Genomic DNA, 19462 nt, shown 5'->3' on the forward strand with positions numbered 1-19462 from the left:
TTATTATTTTAATTTTCTGATCCAAATCAATCGCTTTCCTTTTCTTGGTAAATTTACTAGTACTGCTGTCACTTATTCTCTTATTCAGCACCATGATAAAGAATTTTCTTTAAAGAATTTCACAGGGTTAAGGCAGAAACACACTATTATCACCTCACACGAGCCCACATGCTCACATTTTACTAAAACACGTTTCTGGAGGTCACTACCATAAAACAATAAAGACAATTTGCAGTTTGGCTTTTCTGTTAGTGCAATTCATTATAAAAGTGTTGTAAACTAGATCTTATTGCATTTGCGATAATACCAATAGCTGGAATTCTGTGGGTTTTTACGTTATTATGGTGAAATGTGTGTCTCCTTCACTGAAATCTTCAGTCATATAAAAAAAAACAGAAATAAATTTTCAGAATCTTCTCTTCATTCCTATTTTTTAAGCTCGTTACTCCATATCTCACTTGTGCAATTTGTGCATGCAGTGTTTGTCATTATTGATTGCTTATTATTATTTTTTTTTACTGTTTTAAATTTTACAATCCTATTAAAAAAAATTGAGTGAAAAATTTTACGTAACTTGGGCTTATGTAAGTCGGGGACTTACTGTATGGTGTAAGAAAAAAAAATTTAAAAAAAAATAATATATATATATACAGCAAAACAAACAAGTGAGTATGAAGTACACATAACTGGCACAATCAAACACCTGTTTTTTAATTACACATTAATTTAAATTACATTTTTTTATTTTCGCAACACCTTAAAATGAAATTTTCATTAAAATCCATTTTATCTGGTACATCATTCTCAGTATACTGTTAAGCAACGTCAAGGCACTTTTAAATGTATCTAAACATGAAACAGATTCTGCAATTAAACGCCCCTTTCTACAACTTGTGGTAATTTGTCTTATCATCTGTGGGATATTCTAGAACTATAAATAGTTTTGTTTCAAAAATTCAGAAGTAATTTCTGTTAGTATGGGACTTAGGGATACAAACAAGTCATCATCTACAGTAAAAAGTTTTTCAGCATTACCACTGGTGGTGGTGAATTACCCACATCACTTAAGGTTATGTGTTCATTTTCAATTGCAGCAAAATCATCTTTCCAAAAACACTTTTCACTGTGTTTTCTTTTTTTTTTTTTCACACAATTTCATACATTCCACATTAGCAACAGCTCTCTTAATACCAATCTTAATTTGTAATCCTTTCTCCAGATATGGAAGTAGGTGCTCTATTACCCATCTTTAGCAACAATGTTAAAACTTGCAATTATGTTTGTCTAGTAGCTGAATCTTTGAAATAGCAATTATTGGTCAGTGCTGCTTTTTTTTATAAAAAAATAGGTACCAGTACTCATTTTTTGCTATCAGGAAAAATTGAAAATTAAAAGTATATGAAAAGTACTCTGAAAATTTTTTTTCCTGATATTGTTACTTTAGTAGTAATGTTTTTAGAATAAGAACAACAAATTAAGTGTATTAACACACAGTTTATTAAGCATAAATTTATTATTCAAGTATATAAAAAAATAAAAATAAAAATAAAAATAAATTCATAATAAAGTTTTTGTAGAATATTCCAAATTTTTATTAAATTCTCATCCGACACCCTATGCCAGGGGTCGGCAACCTTTTTTGAGTGAAGAGCCATTTTTGATCTAATTAAAAAAAAAAAGAGAGAATCCAAAGAGCCGCACCTCAGCTCAAGTTGGGAGGCGGGGGCCAGAGTTGTTTAAGAAATGGAATAGAGTGGGAAGGTGTTTATTAAAAAATATATATATATTTTGAAATATTTATTAATACTGAAAAAACATAACAAACATCCAAATAGGTACAAATTAATGTGACTTTTGCTGATGAACTTCTTGAGCAAGTATCTTCCAACATCATGCAAGTATGTCGTAATTAAACATGCTCGCATTGTTCAGACGATGGTTTCTTGATTTACTTTTAATATAATTCATGTTCAAAAATATTTGCTCGCAGAAATACGTAGAACCAAAAATTAAGAGAAGTCCAAACGCAAATATTTTCAAATTTATATATGGGTCTGGTAAGCTACTCCACGCATTGAAACACAATTTGGTCTGCATTTTAAAGTCATCTATCGCCGTCCATTTGTGTAGAATTGCAAGGGCAGCCTTTTGCCTCTCCAAATCCTCAATTTCAGTTTTAAGGCATTTTAGTCTTGCACTCCACATGTCCTTCATTTTTAAGTCCTCTAACTCCATTTCAAATTGTGCTTCACGTGAGCTGTAAAGTTAAAGAGCTGCAGGTTGCTGACCCCTATCCTATGCTGACTTCCTTTCTTCCTCTTTGTGTGTCGGTTGCTGAATGACATTTCCGAAGCAGCCAAGAATCAACATATTTTGCTGGATCGAAGCTGGTCAGCAGTGGGCCTACAATTTTAAGAAACAATAGTGAAGAAACTATTTTTGTCATCAACGAAGCACTAGTTGGGCTGGCGATCAGATTCATTTGTGAAAATCCTCGCTCACATTCATTTGATGAAATTGGTATCGTACTCAGAGCATTCATCAAATGCTTCAATTCTTCTGAAACCTTCTTATCAATTAGGTATCCCCGAAATCAACGAATTGCATCTCTTTCATTTAACTGTAACCTAATTGACAATTTTCTAACTTCACTTTCACTAAACACCAACAATTCATGTTTAGAAGGATTAATACCTTCGTTGTCCTCGTTTTCCTTCTCTCGTCATTGGTATTGTCACTAGTTCTTAAATTTGAATTTTTTCCTTTTCTTTTTTTTTGAAACTGTCCAAAATGTCGGTGTCATTTCGATATTCGGGTACTGTGACCATGTAAACAGAGATAAGGAAATTTTACGGAAAAATGGGGATAATGCACTTCCACGAAACAACAGATGGCTATTTGTCGGGGTAAAAGAAAATCACTTTTCTAATTCTCAAACAGGGTGCTCATGGTTGATTCACAAAGGTGTCCAACCTACGGCCAGCGAGGAAGGTGAACTAAAACACCATTTTAAATTTTGTTAATTATCAAAAAAAGTTTCTCATTAAATGTTTTTTTCAGTAAATGTAACTGTGTATTGTACTTAATAAAATTTTTGAATATTTCAATTTTACTTTTACATGCAACAAGATATCTAACTGAATTTTTTTGAATATGGCCCCAGTATGTAATTGTGTATTGTACTTAATGGACACCACTGCAGTAGAAGGTGGGCCAGAGCCCATTGGGAATACACGATCTGCTCACTCTTGACTAGCACGACTCCTTCGTATGTGGGACATGTGGTCAGATAGGTTTTAACAGGTACCACTAAGTTGTAGAATGCGTTAGCTCTCTTAATTCGTGAAGCAGCACTAATTGCCTGATGGCCAGAAATGCGAGCAGTGCATACCGAGTTAATTCTCTCTTAATCTGTTCGCCATATGAAAATTTTCTTCGCTCAATGGAAACTATTTTAAATGTAACTTCCAAGGGGAATTCAAAATAATTTGCTATAAAAGGACTTCGTTAAACAGAGGCCCGACCGAGTAATTTAGAATTTAAAAAATGGTTATACAGTTTTATGAAAATATCTTAAAAATAGACAGTAAAAAATGCAAATTTAGTTAAATAATTTTAAGCTTATTTGAATAGTAGGTAAACATGTGAAAAAAATTACGAATATTAGAAATTTCGAAGTGCACTGCATCCAAATATCACACGTCACTGTTAATAAAGGTGCCAGTATGCCGTACTGTTGCGTACTGTCCCAAAAAAAGCACTGGTGGTGAAAAAAAGTCTAATTTTTCTGTAGTTAATGTAGAGAGAACACAGGATACTCACAGTTATCAAGAATTGCCAAAACTTTGTTTTGCAGCTTTTTCACAATAAATTCTATTTCACTGAATAAATGTTTTACTATCATGATATGTAATGAGGAGTCATTTATTTCATTGAATAAATGTTGTACTATCATGATATGTAATGAAGAGTCCAATCAAGTAAATGAAACTTTGCAGATTTGCCTATGGGCAGTGGTTACCCCTTTGTTTCAAAAAAAATAAATAAATAAAAAGAAAAACAACAAAAACTACACCCTATTCCAATCAGATAGGCAGGTGTGGGTGTGGAGGATGCTTGGGAGAATGCCTGTTGCCAGAGTGCATCGTGCCAGCACTGAAGTTTGGAGGAGGTGAGGATTATGGTATGGAGCTATTTTTCATGGTGTGACCAAAAACTTGTGATGGTTGCATTAGGAATCACAAATGCATACAGCTAGCTTATCATTGCAGACAATTACATTCTCCCTATGATGTGGCATTTTTTTTAGTACAGACTCGCATTTATTTCAAGAGACTAATGCCTACGAGAATGGTTAATGGATATGAATGTACAAAATTTGGAACAGCTGGCACAGATTCCTGATTTGAACCTTATGTAACCCCTAGCATGAACTGGAATGACAAATGTGTTCTGCTTAAGCAGCTCAACTAGTCACTTTTCTACAGGGAAGAATGGAGGACAATACCCATTGCAGTCTATTGTTCATTGATAGAAAGCTTACCCAAGAGAGCAGAGTGGGTCATAGTGGCCAAAGAGAGAAACCAACATATAGAGCAAGATACAGAACCACCATTCATCTCAGATTGAAGTTGCAGTAACATCAGTGTGAGACTCACGGGTGCCCAGATACTCTTTTCGAGGGTAGTATACATGAAGTAATAGTGGCATAGTATTTAGGGTTAGGTGCCACCTGTGATTTTCCACATCTGTGCTGTATGTACTCTGTAATGGAATGCAGAACTACTGCATAAGCCATAAAAAGTGTAGTGTCTGGTTTATGCAATGTTCTGTTGTTGTGTCTCTGGCTACTTGGCCACAGGGACCAGTGGAACCCTACGTTGCCCGCCACCACCACTGGGAAGTAAGCCAGGCTGCTTTCATACTCTGGCTGATCTCCGCCAGGATCACCTGAGCTTTCTGGATGGAGACAAAACAAAAAAAAAAAAAAAAAAAAAAGAGGGAAGAGAGTGGGGAAGATAGTAGAAGTGGTGGAGTCAAAGTAGGCAAAAGGAGGAGGATGAGAAAAGAAGGCATCCTCCAGTGGAAAGAAGAGAGAAGTAGGAATCACCCCTGGTCTGGGAGCCCACTGAAGGCCAGGGAAAGGAAGACAGCTTGCAGAACAAGGAAGGTCTGCAAAGTTGGGAAAGTGCAATGGGAAGTGTCTGAGTTTGATTTATATCAGTTCAGTGCTGTCATTCCAACATGGAAGATGTCCAGTTACATGTTCATTCAGTTCTGATAGTGGCCAATGATGAGGGAAGAGCAGGTACGAGGAGAGATCATAGCGTTAGGAACGTCTGGTGTGGATGTCTATGTTGTGGGATCAGACGTGGAGAGATGATACCAACACCTTTTGAAGACTGCTGAGGCATACCTGCTAAAAGCCAAAAACGCTTCTTTTGATTTTAACAGGTTGCTTTCCGGGCTGAGTGTGAGTAAATTTATATTCAGTAGCAGTTGATTACGTAGGTCCAGGTAGATGTTACACGAGTGCATTACGTGGTGCCAATCCTCCAGTTCTCCACACACACACAATGGGCATCGTTTACAAGCCCAAAGTCCTGAAGTCGCTTTTTGAATGACCCATGTCCTGTCAGAAGAAAGGTAGCATGTAAATTAGGAAAGAACCAGACAAGTCTTTGTTTGTTGAGGTAGGAGACACTAGGTAGAAATAGCTTGGTAGTACTGCCTTTGGTGGAATCATCCCAACAGATTTGCCAGAGGGAAACAAGTTCCTGCCAAGTACGCCGAAGTTCTTGTTTCGGATCTGCATCGACAATAATTTTTATCCCCAGGAATTCAGTTTCTTTGTTCTTTCTGATGACATGTGAAAGCGCTGTGAAGGCCGTTGGAGGTCAAGGGGATACAACCTGTTAATACTTGTAGTGCTGCTGTTGAGGTCATTCTACAAGCCCGAGTCATTTTTAATAACATCAACCGCTGTATCTGCAGAATAACGTTCCTAGTGCTGATGATGGACAAACGATGGAACCAGACAGCGGCGGAGTATGTTACGAACGGTACAAAAACAGCTGAATAAAGAAGGTCGAGTGCAGGTCCCTTAAGACCCAGTCTTTGCGGGTCAAGCAAGCAAGCATATTGATATAATTTTTGGCCTTCTCTTTCATGGACTTTAGATGTGGTATGAAAGTTCTGCGATCATTTAGGGTGACAACTAAATATTTGAATGAACGTTGATTCTTGAGTGCATGTCCTTTATAATGAATGGTTGGTGGTCTGTTGATGTCAAGACGGCCTTTGAGAAGCAGAGTTCTGCTTTTATCTGTAGAGATTTCCAGCTTATTCTCTTCAGCCCAAACTGACAGGGAATTCAAGACTGTGTTGGCTCTGGTCTCAATAGCTGCATGAGTAGGGCCCTCAACAACGATAACCAGGTCATCTGCATATGAGAGCTGTGTGGTGTGGGGGAAGTCCTGCAAGAGCTATTCATCCAGACATGAAGTAATAAGTTTTTTGTTATTGGCATGGCACACAATAATAATTATTATTAAGGTATTATTAATAGATAATAATACCTTAATAATAATTTATGCATCTGTCATCTAGTAAATCTTGGAGAGTAGCTGAAGGGTATTCACAATTCAATATCTTTTACTATTCACATGGTCTAGAGCAGCATTTCCCAAACATTTTTAGTAATGGAACACTTTTCAGCTCACGATATATTTACGGAACACTTTTCATCTCGCGATATATTTACGGAACACTTTTCATCTCGCAATATATTTACGGAACACTTACAAAACACAAGTTTAGTGGGAGCCAAAGAACTGTTTGCTAATATTTTATTACATACGACGCACCGTGCATCAGGAGCATCTTCATTTCCAAAACACATATAAAGTCGAAATTCAAATAACTGTCATCATACTTTCATTTTGGTCTTTTATTAGTTGGTTCCTGCTTTTTCACTTCAGATTTTTGGAGAAAAAAGGCTGCAATTGTTCATCCTCACTTTGAAGTATGACAATATTGTGTTTGTTTTCATCGATCACAGTTGCAATACTAGAAGCACTTGCTTCTCGTAGAAGGAATTTGTTTTGTAGAGACAGGATACACTTAAACAAAGGTGGTGCAAACGTTTTTGCCAGTATTATTGAGAATACCTTAAAGGTTCAGGGAAACTGCTAGTTAGGTAATACTGACACGCGTTTATCTGATAATATTGGTCAAAGTAACTCTTGCACATACCTTAAGAGTTCTTATCTGCTATCCCAACTGGACGTATTATCTAGATGTTCTGGGGGCAGAAACGTTTCACGTGAGCGGGTAGCTAATATCAGGGAAGAGAGCCTAAAAAACTTCAAGGGTTGTGTTAGGGTTGTTAAATATACAAGAACTGAAAATCTTAATTGTTTATACAGTAACGTTAGAAGTTAAATTAATAAAATATTTATCCTGAACTGAATTTTTCTTTGCAATGACTGTTTTGTGGCAAACTCATGTAGTCTGCAAAAACAACCATCTCCACTGTCTCTGAACTTCACACTAACCCTTGGATTTTCAGTACTACTTTAAAATTGCACTGCATTATTTGAACATCAAATGTCCAGCAGCCATGTTGCTTACACCTTGGATTAAGATTATGGGTATTATTTGCTTTTGTTTTATCAAGTAATGCCATCTTTTGCCCATAAAAGATGCTATTCAAAGACAAAAAAAGTTCAATATGCTCAAAAGTTTTTCTAGCCATCAAACATATTATGAAACAGTTTCTATAATCCTGAAATTAAGAACAGTTTAGGAAACATCCAAAAACTGCTTTCAACATCTCAGTTTAAGGAAACATTTTAAAAATTCTTTCTCAAAACTATTATTTTTGTTTAGATGGCAGATTATATACTTATATAACAAGTATTAATATATACACTTTGTGGTACATACTTTTGTTAATTCTGTAGGCTTAGAATTCCACAAATAAATTAAAGGTTTTAGAACTGCTTCACCAATTTGACATAACTGCATACGACAATCAAAACTAGCATGGTTACAGATCTCAACTAGAGAAGACACAAGCTGCTCGTGATAAATATTTGCCTTTCCTAACCTATTAAAAAAGATTTTTTCCACAAAAGAAATAAAAAAGTTAAAAATGCAAAAACTTAATTTTTTAATCTGAACATTAACATTAAATATAATTTTAAAATAGTCATTGAAATATACAAAACTGGAAAATATTATGCTAAATTATCTTCATAGTAACAAATCACATGTCACTCTGAGTGAATTTTCATTTTATTTTTATGTGACACTGCATTTCTTGTACACCATCAGATATATAACTAATAGTTTTCTTTATTACTGTGCAAAAATATCAACTATATGTTTGACATTGGATTACAAACCTTCTGGTACAGTACTTTCCAAAGTTCCTCTGGATATTCTTACTTGAATATCCAACATCAGGGCTTTTCAGAAACCTGGAAAAGACCTAGTCACCTTTTCAATTTGTTAAACTCTGCTTTTGGTAGAATTCTTTTGGAATGCATGCCTCATTTTTTAAACTGAATTCTAAATGCACTATAGTTGTAAATGCAAAATTTACAACTATAGTGCACTTAGAATTTGGTAAAATAGCATGTTTCTGCAGGAAAAAATGATTATGATAATATTATAAAATATATTTAGATGACATCACTAAGTGAGGGGGAGAGAACATTAGCATCAAACAAATTCCAGCCCCAACGAAGATGCGATGAATCAGATGAATCATATTTACATGTAGATCGGTCACTTGCAATACTTCTAAGACAAAAAAAAAAATAAAAGACTGAATGAATGTACAAAAATTTTAAGAATGAGGATATTTATAATGTAACCTGCCAAGTGAGATCTCATTATAAATAAATCAGTCTTACTATATGTATTTTTAAACTTTTTAATTGTCAGATTACATATTACTACAAAATTTGAACTGCAAAATAATGTTGATATGTTTATCAACAGCAAGCATGTAATTGCACCCAGTTTGCCAACTTCTTAAATTTAAATATAAAAACACCTATTAGAATTTATATCAGTATGAATTTTAATGTGTCCAGTATGGACTTGGTTTTTTTTTTTTTTTTTAGGAGCATTAGCGACTAAGGCCATATTGCTCCGTGAATATGCGGTGGTCATTCCTGACCTTTCCGCATCCTCCGTATTTGGTGGTGACGGGCTCAAACCCCGGTCTAATCAAGAAGCGTGTGCTACTCACTGCTGCTTCTTCCCACCTGGCTACAGATGCGCCTAGTATGGACTTGCACCATTGATTGTTTCTTAAGTAGAAAACATACAAGCCATAAAAATATCAAATATGTGATCTGAGTATAAAATGTGCCAAGCATCCAACAATGTACAATTTTCCTATAAAGATTTGGCATCTTCTTCAATTTCTTTTGCTTTGCAATGGTGCACAATGAACTTGAGGTAGTCAGAATTTTTTTTTTTAATAAAAAGACTGCTGTTATTAAAGATACTATTTGCTCTTAGTATCCAATAGTGAGTCAGAATAAAGAATTTTTTTTTTTTTTTTTTTTTTATGAAACCCCCAAACACGAAAGGTATCAAAACCTATAGTACTTAGTACCGTGCATGGGATGAAGGAGAAGTATGGGGGGGGGGATACCGGAAACTTTGCTCTAGAGACTAAACATGGGTTTTACCACTTCAAGCCTCCAATAAGCAAAGTGGTGGTATTTCACCGGTTGATGAAAGTCATCTACCACCTCAAATAAACTTATAAATGTTTATTCTTTATTCTGACTCATTTTAAACTATTAAAAAAATAGTAAGTGCTGTATGAAATGCATTGGCATGCCTGCTCATATGACTTTATTTGGAGCTTGCACTGTGGATTTAGAAGATAAAAATTTAACTGTTATTTTCAAATATTATATTTTTAAAGTTTTTTAATACATTCATCGGAAATATATTAAAAATATTAATTGCTCCCTATAAACTGAATTTCTTAAAAACTGACATAAAGCTCAACTTAAAAAGTCTGAAAGTTATCCTGTCAAAAGCATAAAAAAAATTTGCATCTCCGCTCATCAATTATGTTATAATATTAAAAACAAATTAAAATATATTATTAATATACTATAATGAATTGCAATATACAGGATAATTCATAAGACACGTGTGACCCATAGTATATTTTCAGTTTTAGTTCAATTATTATTATAAATATAATTATAACAGAAATTGCAATAAATGCTGATTATTGAAATTTATTTCAGTAATCAGCATTTATATAAATTGCAATAAATTGCTTCCTCCACAATGTAAGTAAACTCTTTCACCATCTTCTTAATCTTTTTCATGCTTTTCTTTGATGAGACTTGATATATAATTTGAACAGTTATTGTCATCATGCAGTATGATTAATGACTTCTGAGGTTATGATGAACATCATGGCAAGATCCAATATTCCTTACATTTCAAGGGTGCAGCTCTAAAACGGTGTTCGCAGGCTGGCCGCAAGTTAGTATACCAGACTGAACCTATTGGTAACTCTCTAGGAGGCTTCCGGATCAGCTAGTGTATAATCTTGCTACCTCTACTCTGCCAGATAGTGACTGGAGGGAGTCTAAGTAGTGTGTATGAGGGGAGCATTGTTGAGGCCACGTTATGTCAAGGATCTGGGTACATTCTTACCATGTGTACGCCATATCCAAAAATTTCATTACTTCATACAGCATGTCCCACTCACTTTTTCTTACTACTGAATACACCATGAATTGTCAAACTAATAGAGCAAGCTTATCTGCGAAAAGATCTAAACCTCCCAAGCACTTCCTAATTCATTTCACAAATATACGTGGTCTCAATTCTAATCTCAACGATGTCCATTTCCACTTGCAGTCTGCCAAACCCCATGTACTTTTTCTGACAGAATCTCAGTCATCAGTTGATTCAACTACTGCTCATCTCAGATGCTCAAATTATTCACTATATGATTCCTTTCGGCTCAAAGGTGGTACTTGTGCATATGTCCGTTCTGATATTCCCTGTCAAAGACTTGGCAATTTGGAATCTCCTCTCTTTGATCTTCTCTGGCATAAAATCTCTCTACCTCATTCTGTCAAATTCATCTGTTGTCTCTACCGTTCTCATAACTCCACTAATCACTTGGAGCTCTTTGACTTCCTCTCTTTGCAACTTGACTTTCTCCAGTCCAACTTTCCTAACAGTGAGGTAATTTTTCTTGGTGATTTTAATGTTCACAACTCCAGCTGGCTTCTGTTTTCTAGTCACACCGACCCAGCTGGTCAAGATGCTGAGACTTTGGAAATTACTAATGACCTTGCACAGATTGTTCATTTACCTACAAGAATACCGGACAATCCTAATCATACAGCCAATACGCTTGATCTTTTTCTCACAAACAACCCTTCTAAGTATATGGTCAAAATGAGAGGTCCGTTAGGCACTTCAGATCACAACTTGGTAATTGTCTCTTCTCCAATGGAACCTTTATCTCATGGCTATTCCCAACCTCTTGTTGTTTGGCATTACAAGAATGCAAAATGGAATGACCTGCGAGACCGTTTCTTCTTTTCCTTGGTCGGATTACTGTTTCAAAACTTCTGATGTCAATGTTTGCTCAGATCGTGTCAGTGAAATTATTCTTGCAGGAATGGAATCCTTTATCCCACACTCCACTTTAAAATCTCGTCCTTTATCTAAACCTTGGTTTTCCAATAAATATGCTAAGGCTGTTCAAGAGAAGAATATTGCATATCGTAATTGGCTTGTTTCTAATTCTTTAGTTTCATTTTCTACGTACACCAAAGCTCGCAACAATTGTAAAGGAGTTATTAATCAGTTCAAACTAGAGTTTGAACAGGCTAAGAGTAGAAAACTTGCTTCTTTACCTAATGGTAGTCAAGCATTCTGGTCTCTTGACAAAGCTATTGGCCACAACTTTAGCCCATCTCTGCTCCCACCTCTGTCCAAACCAGATGGTTCTGTTGTCACTTCAGCCAAGGATAAAGCTGACCTCCTAGCATCCCATTTTTCTTCAAACTCATGTATTAATGATCTTGGTAAAACACTTCCCACCATTCCAACACACTCCATTCAATGCCCCCTGTGGTCTTCCGTCAAAAGGATGTCAGAAGGATTTTGACGAATCTTGATGCTAAGAAAGCTCCAGGTCCCGATGGTATTTCGCCACTTGTTCTCAAAACCAGTGCTCCTGAACTTACTCCTATTCTTTGCCGCCTTTTTTCACTTTTTATTCCAAAGGTGTTTTTCCTTCTGCTTGAAAATTTGCTCATATCCAGCCAGTTCCTAAAAAGGGTGACAAATCCCTCCCATCCAATTATCGTCCCATTGCAATTACTTCTACTCTTTCTAAAGTAATGGAGAAATCAATTAACCGCCAACTCTTAAACTACCTAGAAATCTTCCGTGTGATCAACGATCGTCAGTATGGATTCCATCAGTGTCGATCCACTGGTGATATTCTGGCTTATGTTACCTATTTATGGACTAATTCAATGGAAAGGTTAGGTGAAACACAAGTAGTTGCTCTTGACATCTCAAAGGCTTTTGATCTTGTTTGGCATAAAGGTCTTCTAAATAAACTTCCATCTTATGGTTTGCCAACTGTTTTTAGTAATTGGTTATCCAGTTTTCTCTGTGATCGCTCACTGAGGGTGATGGTAGATGGCTCTCTGTCTTCTAACTTCTCCACCATTACCGGTGTTCCCCAAGGTTCAGTTCTTTCCCCCACTCTTTTCCTCTTGTATATTAATGACCTTCTTCCATTGACCGGAAATCCTATCCATAGTTTTGCCGATGATAGCACATTACATTCCACTTTCCATTTTGAGAAACCTTGTCCTGCTCAATCAGCTTCAACTTCTCGAAAATCTGCTACCAATTCCTTAAATATCGATCTTCAGGTAATTCTCAAGTGGGGTAAAGACAACTTAGTTGATTTCAACCCTTCTAAAACTCAGTCTTGTCTTATATCTCGCAAAAAGGATTCTTCTGCTCCTATGCTTATCTTTAGTGACACTGATTTCTAGGCAAAATGATATATCTCTTTTGGGGATAACTCTGACTTCTAATCTCTCTTGGCACAAGCACATTACAAATATTCTTCCTCTGCATCTAAAAAACTTGGTTTTCTCTTTCGCTCTCGGCGTTACTTTTCTTCCAAACAGCTGCTCACTCTGTATAAATTGCAAATCTGCCCTGCCATGGAATATTGTTCCCACATCTGGGGTGGTGCCCCCAAAACCTCTCTCAGGCTTCTTGATTCCATTCAGAAGAGGGCAGTTAGGTTAATTAATGATTCATCTTTAACAAAGTCTCTCCATTCGCTGTCTCCTAGATGTACTGTTTCTGCTGCATGCCTCTACTACAGATACTTCCATGTGCACTGTTCTTCTGAATTGGCTTCTATAATTCCCACTCTCTCTCTCTCTCTTTCAACACAGTCCGAACACATGCCACCACCAGCCAACATCCACTTACTGTCCAACTCTAAACTCACAGAACCAACTTTTCATCTTCCTCGTTTATTCATTCAACTGCCGTTTTCTGGAACAACCTTCCTTCATATGTATTTCCTGAAAATTACAGTCTTCAGAAGTTCAAGTCCAATGTCAACAAATATCTTCTTTCGTCTTCTCAACCTCCAACCCAAGCACGGTACTAAGTACTACAGGTTCTAATACCTCTGGTGTTTGGGGTTTACATAAAAAAAACATAAAATTTTTGATCTGCTGCTAACTTTTAATCCTTCTAATATGTAAAGATTGTCAATATATGCTACTTCCTTTAAAGTAGTCCAAAAGATAAAAAACTGGGGGATTGTGGGTTTTCAATTATAAAAATATGCTCTGTTCCTAGGAAAATGATGGATATCCCCCTTTTTTTACAACATATGTATGTTGTAAACAAAAATACTACTGGTTAGTGACAAAAGCTAACATATAAACAACAACAACTGTTGGACATTTGGGAATGACCAATGCTACTATTGTAGAAGTCAGAATCAGATTCTTGAGTTGTCAGTAATAAATTAACATTAATAATTTGAGTTGTATGAATTTTGAATTATCTTGTAGTACTTTTTTGAAATGTATAAAGAGAATTTAGAATCTTACCTACATCCTGATAGTGCTGAAGAAAAGAAACTAAAGAGGAACTGAGGATGCACATCGCAAAAGGAAAAGGCACTGTGAATTAACCTGTTGAGAACTTGAGCTAAAAGAGCTCTGTCCCAATTTACTGATGGTGGTGGTTTTAAAATCATATCACAGTAGATTTTCATTAAGCCTAAAAAAAAGAAGTTTGTACGCAGAAAATTATTACATCTAATTTTTTATGACTTATACTTCTAGTATTATTCCTGCTAAACAAAAGGAATCCACAAATTCAAATATAAATTTTTACAAAATAATTATCTTTTAAAATTGAAAGATTAGATTATGAATGTTACAGCATATATGGAGTTTCTACACAAACTTTGTATTAACAGAAAATATATCTTTACTGAAAGTAAAATAAAATACAGTAGTACTTAAAAGCAATGCCCTGGGCATTGCTTTTAGTCAGTCTTACTCACTATTAATTCAATAAAGAAAGAGATATGAACAGTTATTGTTAATTGTCTCTTTCTTTTTCTGAAATAAAAAAAAGAAAGAGATATCAGCTCTGAAATAAAGCCAATTACACATATTACAGAGGTATTTTACTTTTAATTGTGTATATGCATGTGTGTGTGTGTGTGTGTGCGCGCGCGCACACACACACACACACACACACACACACACACACACACAAAACTGCAAAAATCTGACTTTACAATCATTAAAATCCAGCACATTTTACAAAACGAAAAATAATACAGGGTGTCTATAAAATATTCACTTGATTATGAGGTTCAATTAAAATTTTATTATAATAGGTACTGTAAAAAAGTTTGCTGCACTTAACAAAGCAACTCAAAGAATTTCTTATCACACAACCACACTTCAGTAAACTTCTACATGGGCATCCTTGGTAGCATGTAGAATATTAAGGCAGTAGCCAATTTTGTTACAAGTGTTTTGAAGTACCTCTTGAGATACTGGAGTCACTGTGTGTTCAATCCAGTCTTTTAACTCTGCGATGTTGTTACTTTTTTGCATACACCTTTTTATTTATGTAGTCCCATACAAAGAAATCCGTAGATTTGATATCCAAAGAACAAGAAAGCCATGTAATGGGAACAACCTGGCTGATCCATTGGTTAGGAAATTTTTTATTGAGGAAATTTTTGTTGCATCAATTGTTTTGATCAGAATACGTTGGTTCACATGGTTTATCATGTATTATGTCTGTAAAAACTTGTGTTTACAGGCTGATTTGTGGGAGCTGAAAACCGCAGAGCTGCTGCTGCATTACCTTACAAAGACCTCAATAACTATACTTAATTTATTTACTATATTTATTTTTCACTTTTATTAATCACAGAAAAAGAAAAAATTCAAACAAGCCACCCAAAATGTAATCACCATGTACATTAACTTGTTTACAATTTTGCTTTGAAGAAGAGATGCAACATCCAAAATATTTGAAAAATAATACCAGAAAACTCTTCCCACTAAACACATTATTCAGACAAGTATTCATTTGGTCTCTCAGAATTAACACCAATTCTGAATGAATTTGAATTTAAAATTCTAATAATTTGTCACAGCACTGTCACAGTTCTATGGACATATAACATTGCTGGATGGCCACTGAGATGCCAAATTATTAGATATTCCATAAAATCAGATGTGCCAGATTATCAGACTTCTGCAATTTGCTAAGTAATATGTTTGAAGGGTAGCTAACCCTAGGGAAAGTATAGTATCTGCATTTTAAAATCTGAATCAGTGTAAAATGACCCTCTTCCTTTATAAATATTTTTGCATACTTCACTTCATAATGTGTCTGAAGTAATAATTTATTTTGTAAAATACAGCTCCTGCAAAATGAGTTCTGTTTGCAAGCTCAAGAAGAGCTAAGAAAAATAAATCTGTAAATCAATAAGTAATAGGGAATATGTATTAAATTATTATTGCAATTTTCAATAAAAAATATTTTTTTCAATTTTAATATGTACAAGGTAGGTCAATAAGTAACACACTATAAGCTATAACATATTTATTATCTAAAGTATTGCAACCATTCTTCACATACATAAAATATAACCTTTCAACTTTGTGAAAATATCACTCAATGTAAGAACCATCACACTCATTGCATTTTCTCGGGCATTCTTTCCAGACAGATTTCCATATTACTCTCAAACACCTTACCACTCAGGTATGCCTTTGGTATACCAAACAAAAAAGAATCTTATGGGGTCAGGTCAGGGCTATAGGGTGGTGAGTGAGCATTACGCTCCACCCCACCTGAGCGATCTTGGACTGTGTCATCTGTGCTGTGTGCAGCCTTTCATTATCCTGATGAAACTTGATGTCCTACTGATTCAGTTGAGGTCTTTTGGTTTTCAGAGCTCAATTAAATTTTTCCAGGGACAAGCAGTATCTTTCTTTGTTGATAGTTGTTCCACTTTCCAAGAAATCAATTAAAATTCCATTTTGATCCCAGAAGAAGGTGGCCGTAAGTTTTATTGATGATTTGGAAGTTTTGGCTTTTTGTTTAGAGGTTATGTTGGGTGTGCCCATTTCACAGATTATCATCTAGTTTGTGGGTTATAATGGAAGAGCCATGTTTCATTACATGTGGTAACCCTCTTAAAGCACTTAGGACCACTAGAACCAAACCACTCCAGATCTTCACAGATCTCTTTCCTTGCAGCCATCATCTCTCATGTGAGCAGCTTAGGCAAGCAGTATCTTTTTTTTCTGTACCCTAGTCTGTTGATTATGGTCAAAACACTTCCTTTTGATATTTTCACAGCGTCTATCACTTGTCTGGTGGTTATGCACCTATTATTTGCAATGAGCTGGTGAATGAATTCTTTGTTTTCACTGCTTATAAGAGATATTGGTTTTCCAGCTCTTCTTTTGTCCTTGAAATTGAAATCACCTTCCCAAAACCATTGGAGCCATCTCTGGACATTATTTCGACCAACTGACTGGGCCTGTAAGACTGCCAGGAATTTTTGATGGATAGATGTGGCCAACTGATCTTCTGATTTGAACAGGAACTCCATTTGATTTGAACAGGAACTCCATGGCTCTTCCATCACACACCACTGCCAGAAATAGCTGTCACTTTGTTCATCCATACCTTCAGAAAAAACACCAGAAAAATCATATTAGGTGTGTTAATGGGAAATTGGTAGTACAAGTGTATATCATTAATTCTTCCCTCTTCCTTATGACTGCATGTGTGTGAGTAATTGTGCATTACTTATTGATCCACCCTTGTATATTCATAATATTATATTTATTATAATATTATAAAATAATATAATAATAATTAGTATCATTATTATATAATTAATAATACAATATTATTATATTTTGAATACAATATTATTATAATATTATATTTCTATAATAATTTTATTTGGATTGGTCATTTGGAAAATCACACAGCTAGGCTCCACAGGGGTATATTGAGGGAGGGGAATAATTAGCACTCTGAGAATCAAAATAATGTATTTTTAAAAACAACTTCATTAAGGGTATAGTCATGGTGTGCTTGAGCCAGCTCACACAAGCTGTTTGTTAAATTTTTCTAGGTTTGCCAAGATGTTTGTTAGATACTGGCCAACAAATCACTGGCAAAACCTAACAAAGAATAACTAAAAATCATTTAGAGTTAATTACTGATTAAAACATGAAATTATGGTTCCATGATAATCAACTCTGATATTAGCATCATATTCTGAAACCTCTGCAAGTTTATTGGTCACATATATAATTATAATGATCAGGAGAATGACAGCATAGAGAATAAATGTGGTCAAGAAACCACTAGAGGTTTCAGAATGAGATGCTGATAACAAAGGTAATTATCATGGTTTAATAAACTTATTAATGATTCAACTAAACTGAAGAACATATTTATACACAGTTCATACCAAGCAAATATAATTTCAAGTCCTAAAATTAATTATAATAATGAAATTAAAAAATGCATCCAAAACATTTTGAATAAATGCATATTAAATTCTAAATACTGAAAATCTAAAGAAAAACAAATTCACTGTTCAATGAAATTCAATAAAATGTGAAACTAAATTATTAGTTAATATAATAATAATTCTATTTATCTGTAAACAGCACAGCAAAAAGCTGACATGCTTACATGGTGTTCATAGTTTTTACTCTGATTTTTGAAATTCTAAGTTATTTTCATTTTTTAAGTATTTTGGAAATGCTTTCAAATATTATATTATGAACATGAAAGGCAAAAACATTAATTTTTCAGTTTTTATTTTATATAGAAACAGTAAAGTCTCAGGAAGAATTTCCCCACACAACTGATAAATAAGAGAGTCCATCTAATATATATTTTGAGAATGTTCACAAATACTACCCAGTGTTCTCTCCGGAAAATTTTGCCAGCTGGGTAGCATTATGAAGTAGGTAGGTGAGGAAGTATAATACTTCACAATATTATAAAATTTTCTGTTATAAATGTGACTTAAGCGATCCAGAGCAAAAGTTAATTGCATAATTTAACATTATATGCTCCTGTCGCACTGACTTCGATTGCATAGTATGTTCGAATTAATATTGATCGAGATCAGTGAGCAGTATTATATGGTACCGCGAGAATCACTTAAATTTTAGCCGGGCAGTTAGTTAAATTCACTGGGCGGTGCACCCATTCAATGGGTCCTGGGGAGAACACTGCTACCAAGAAATACTTGAAATTAGAAGGTGTTATAGACCTTGAAAAATCAGAGAGAGAGAGATACAGTCACTTCACTAAAAGAGAATGTTTATCAAACATCTACAGCTAAAAATGAAAACAATTTTGATAGCAATTCTGGCAATTTACAAAAGATATTCAGAAGTGGAATAGCATTTTAAGTACCATAAATAATCACAAATACAATTCCTAAAATGACCCATAATTGCAGTCAGAATGTACCTGAAGTGGGACATATACAAGCAAAAGTTTTGGAAGAAATTCCTGTAGGTTGGTTGCAAGAGACTTTCAAGAGTGAATAGCATTAGCAGTTATAAAGTAGCAGTGATCATTGTAAACTAGCATAAGCATTGTAGTAGTAGTAGTAGTGGCATGTGATGCAAGAAAGCATGTGTATGAGCTTATGCAGCATCAGCCAAAGAAAAAAAAAATAATCACATCATTCCCTCCAAATGCCTGTCCAGTTCCTCCTCCTTAAATTTATTCAACCTATCAACTTCCACAATGACAGATGGAAGTTTGTTCCAGCAATTCACCACCCACTGGCTAAAGGCAAATTTCCGCACATCTA

General features: G+C 35.0%; 1 protein-coding gene across 1 annotated transcript in view; it reads right to left on the reverse strand.

The window, feature by feature from the left end:
* LOC150081400 (serine-protein kinase ATM-like) overlaps positions 1-19462 on the reverse strand; it is a 313728-nt gene that overhangs the window by 252544 nt on the left and 41722 nt on the right. The window contains exons 6-7 of the mRNA XM_090380190.1: positions 14172-14343; positions 7948-8110 (exon numbers count right to left, since the gene is read on the reverse strand). Coding sequence (XP_090236316.1) covers positions 7948-8110; positions 14172-14343 — 335 coding nt within the window. The remainder of the gene's footprint in view (positions 1-7947; positions 8111-14171; positions 14344-19462) is intronic.

This window comes from Mastigoproctus giganteus, chromosome 8 (assembly GCF_048544385.1).
Source record: "Mastigoproctus giganteus isolate SK-2022 chromosome 8, ASM4854438v1, whole genome shotgun sequence".
NCBI lineage: Eukaryota > Metazoa > Arthropoda > Arachnida > Uropygi > Thelyphonidae > Mastigoproctus > Mastigoproctus giganteus.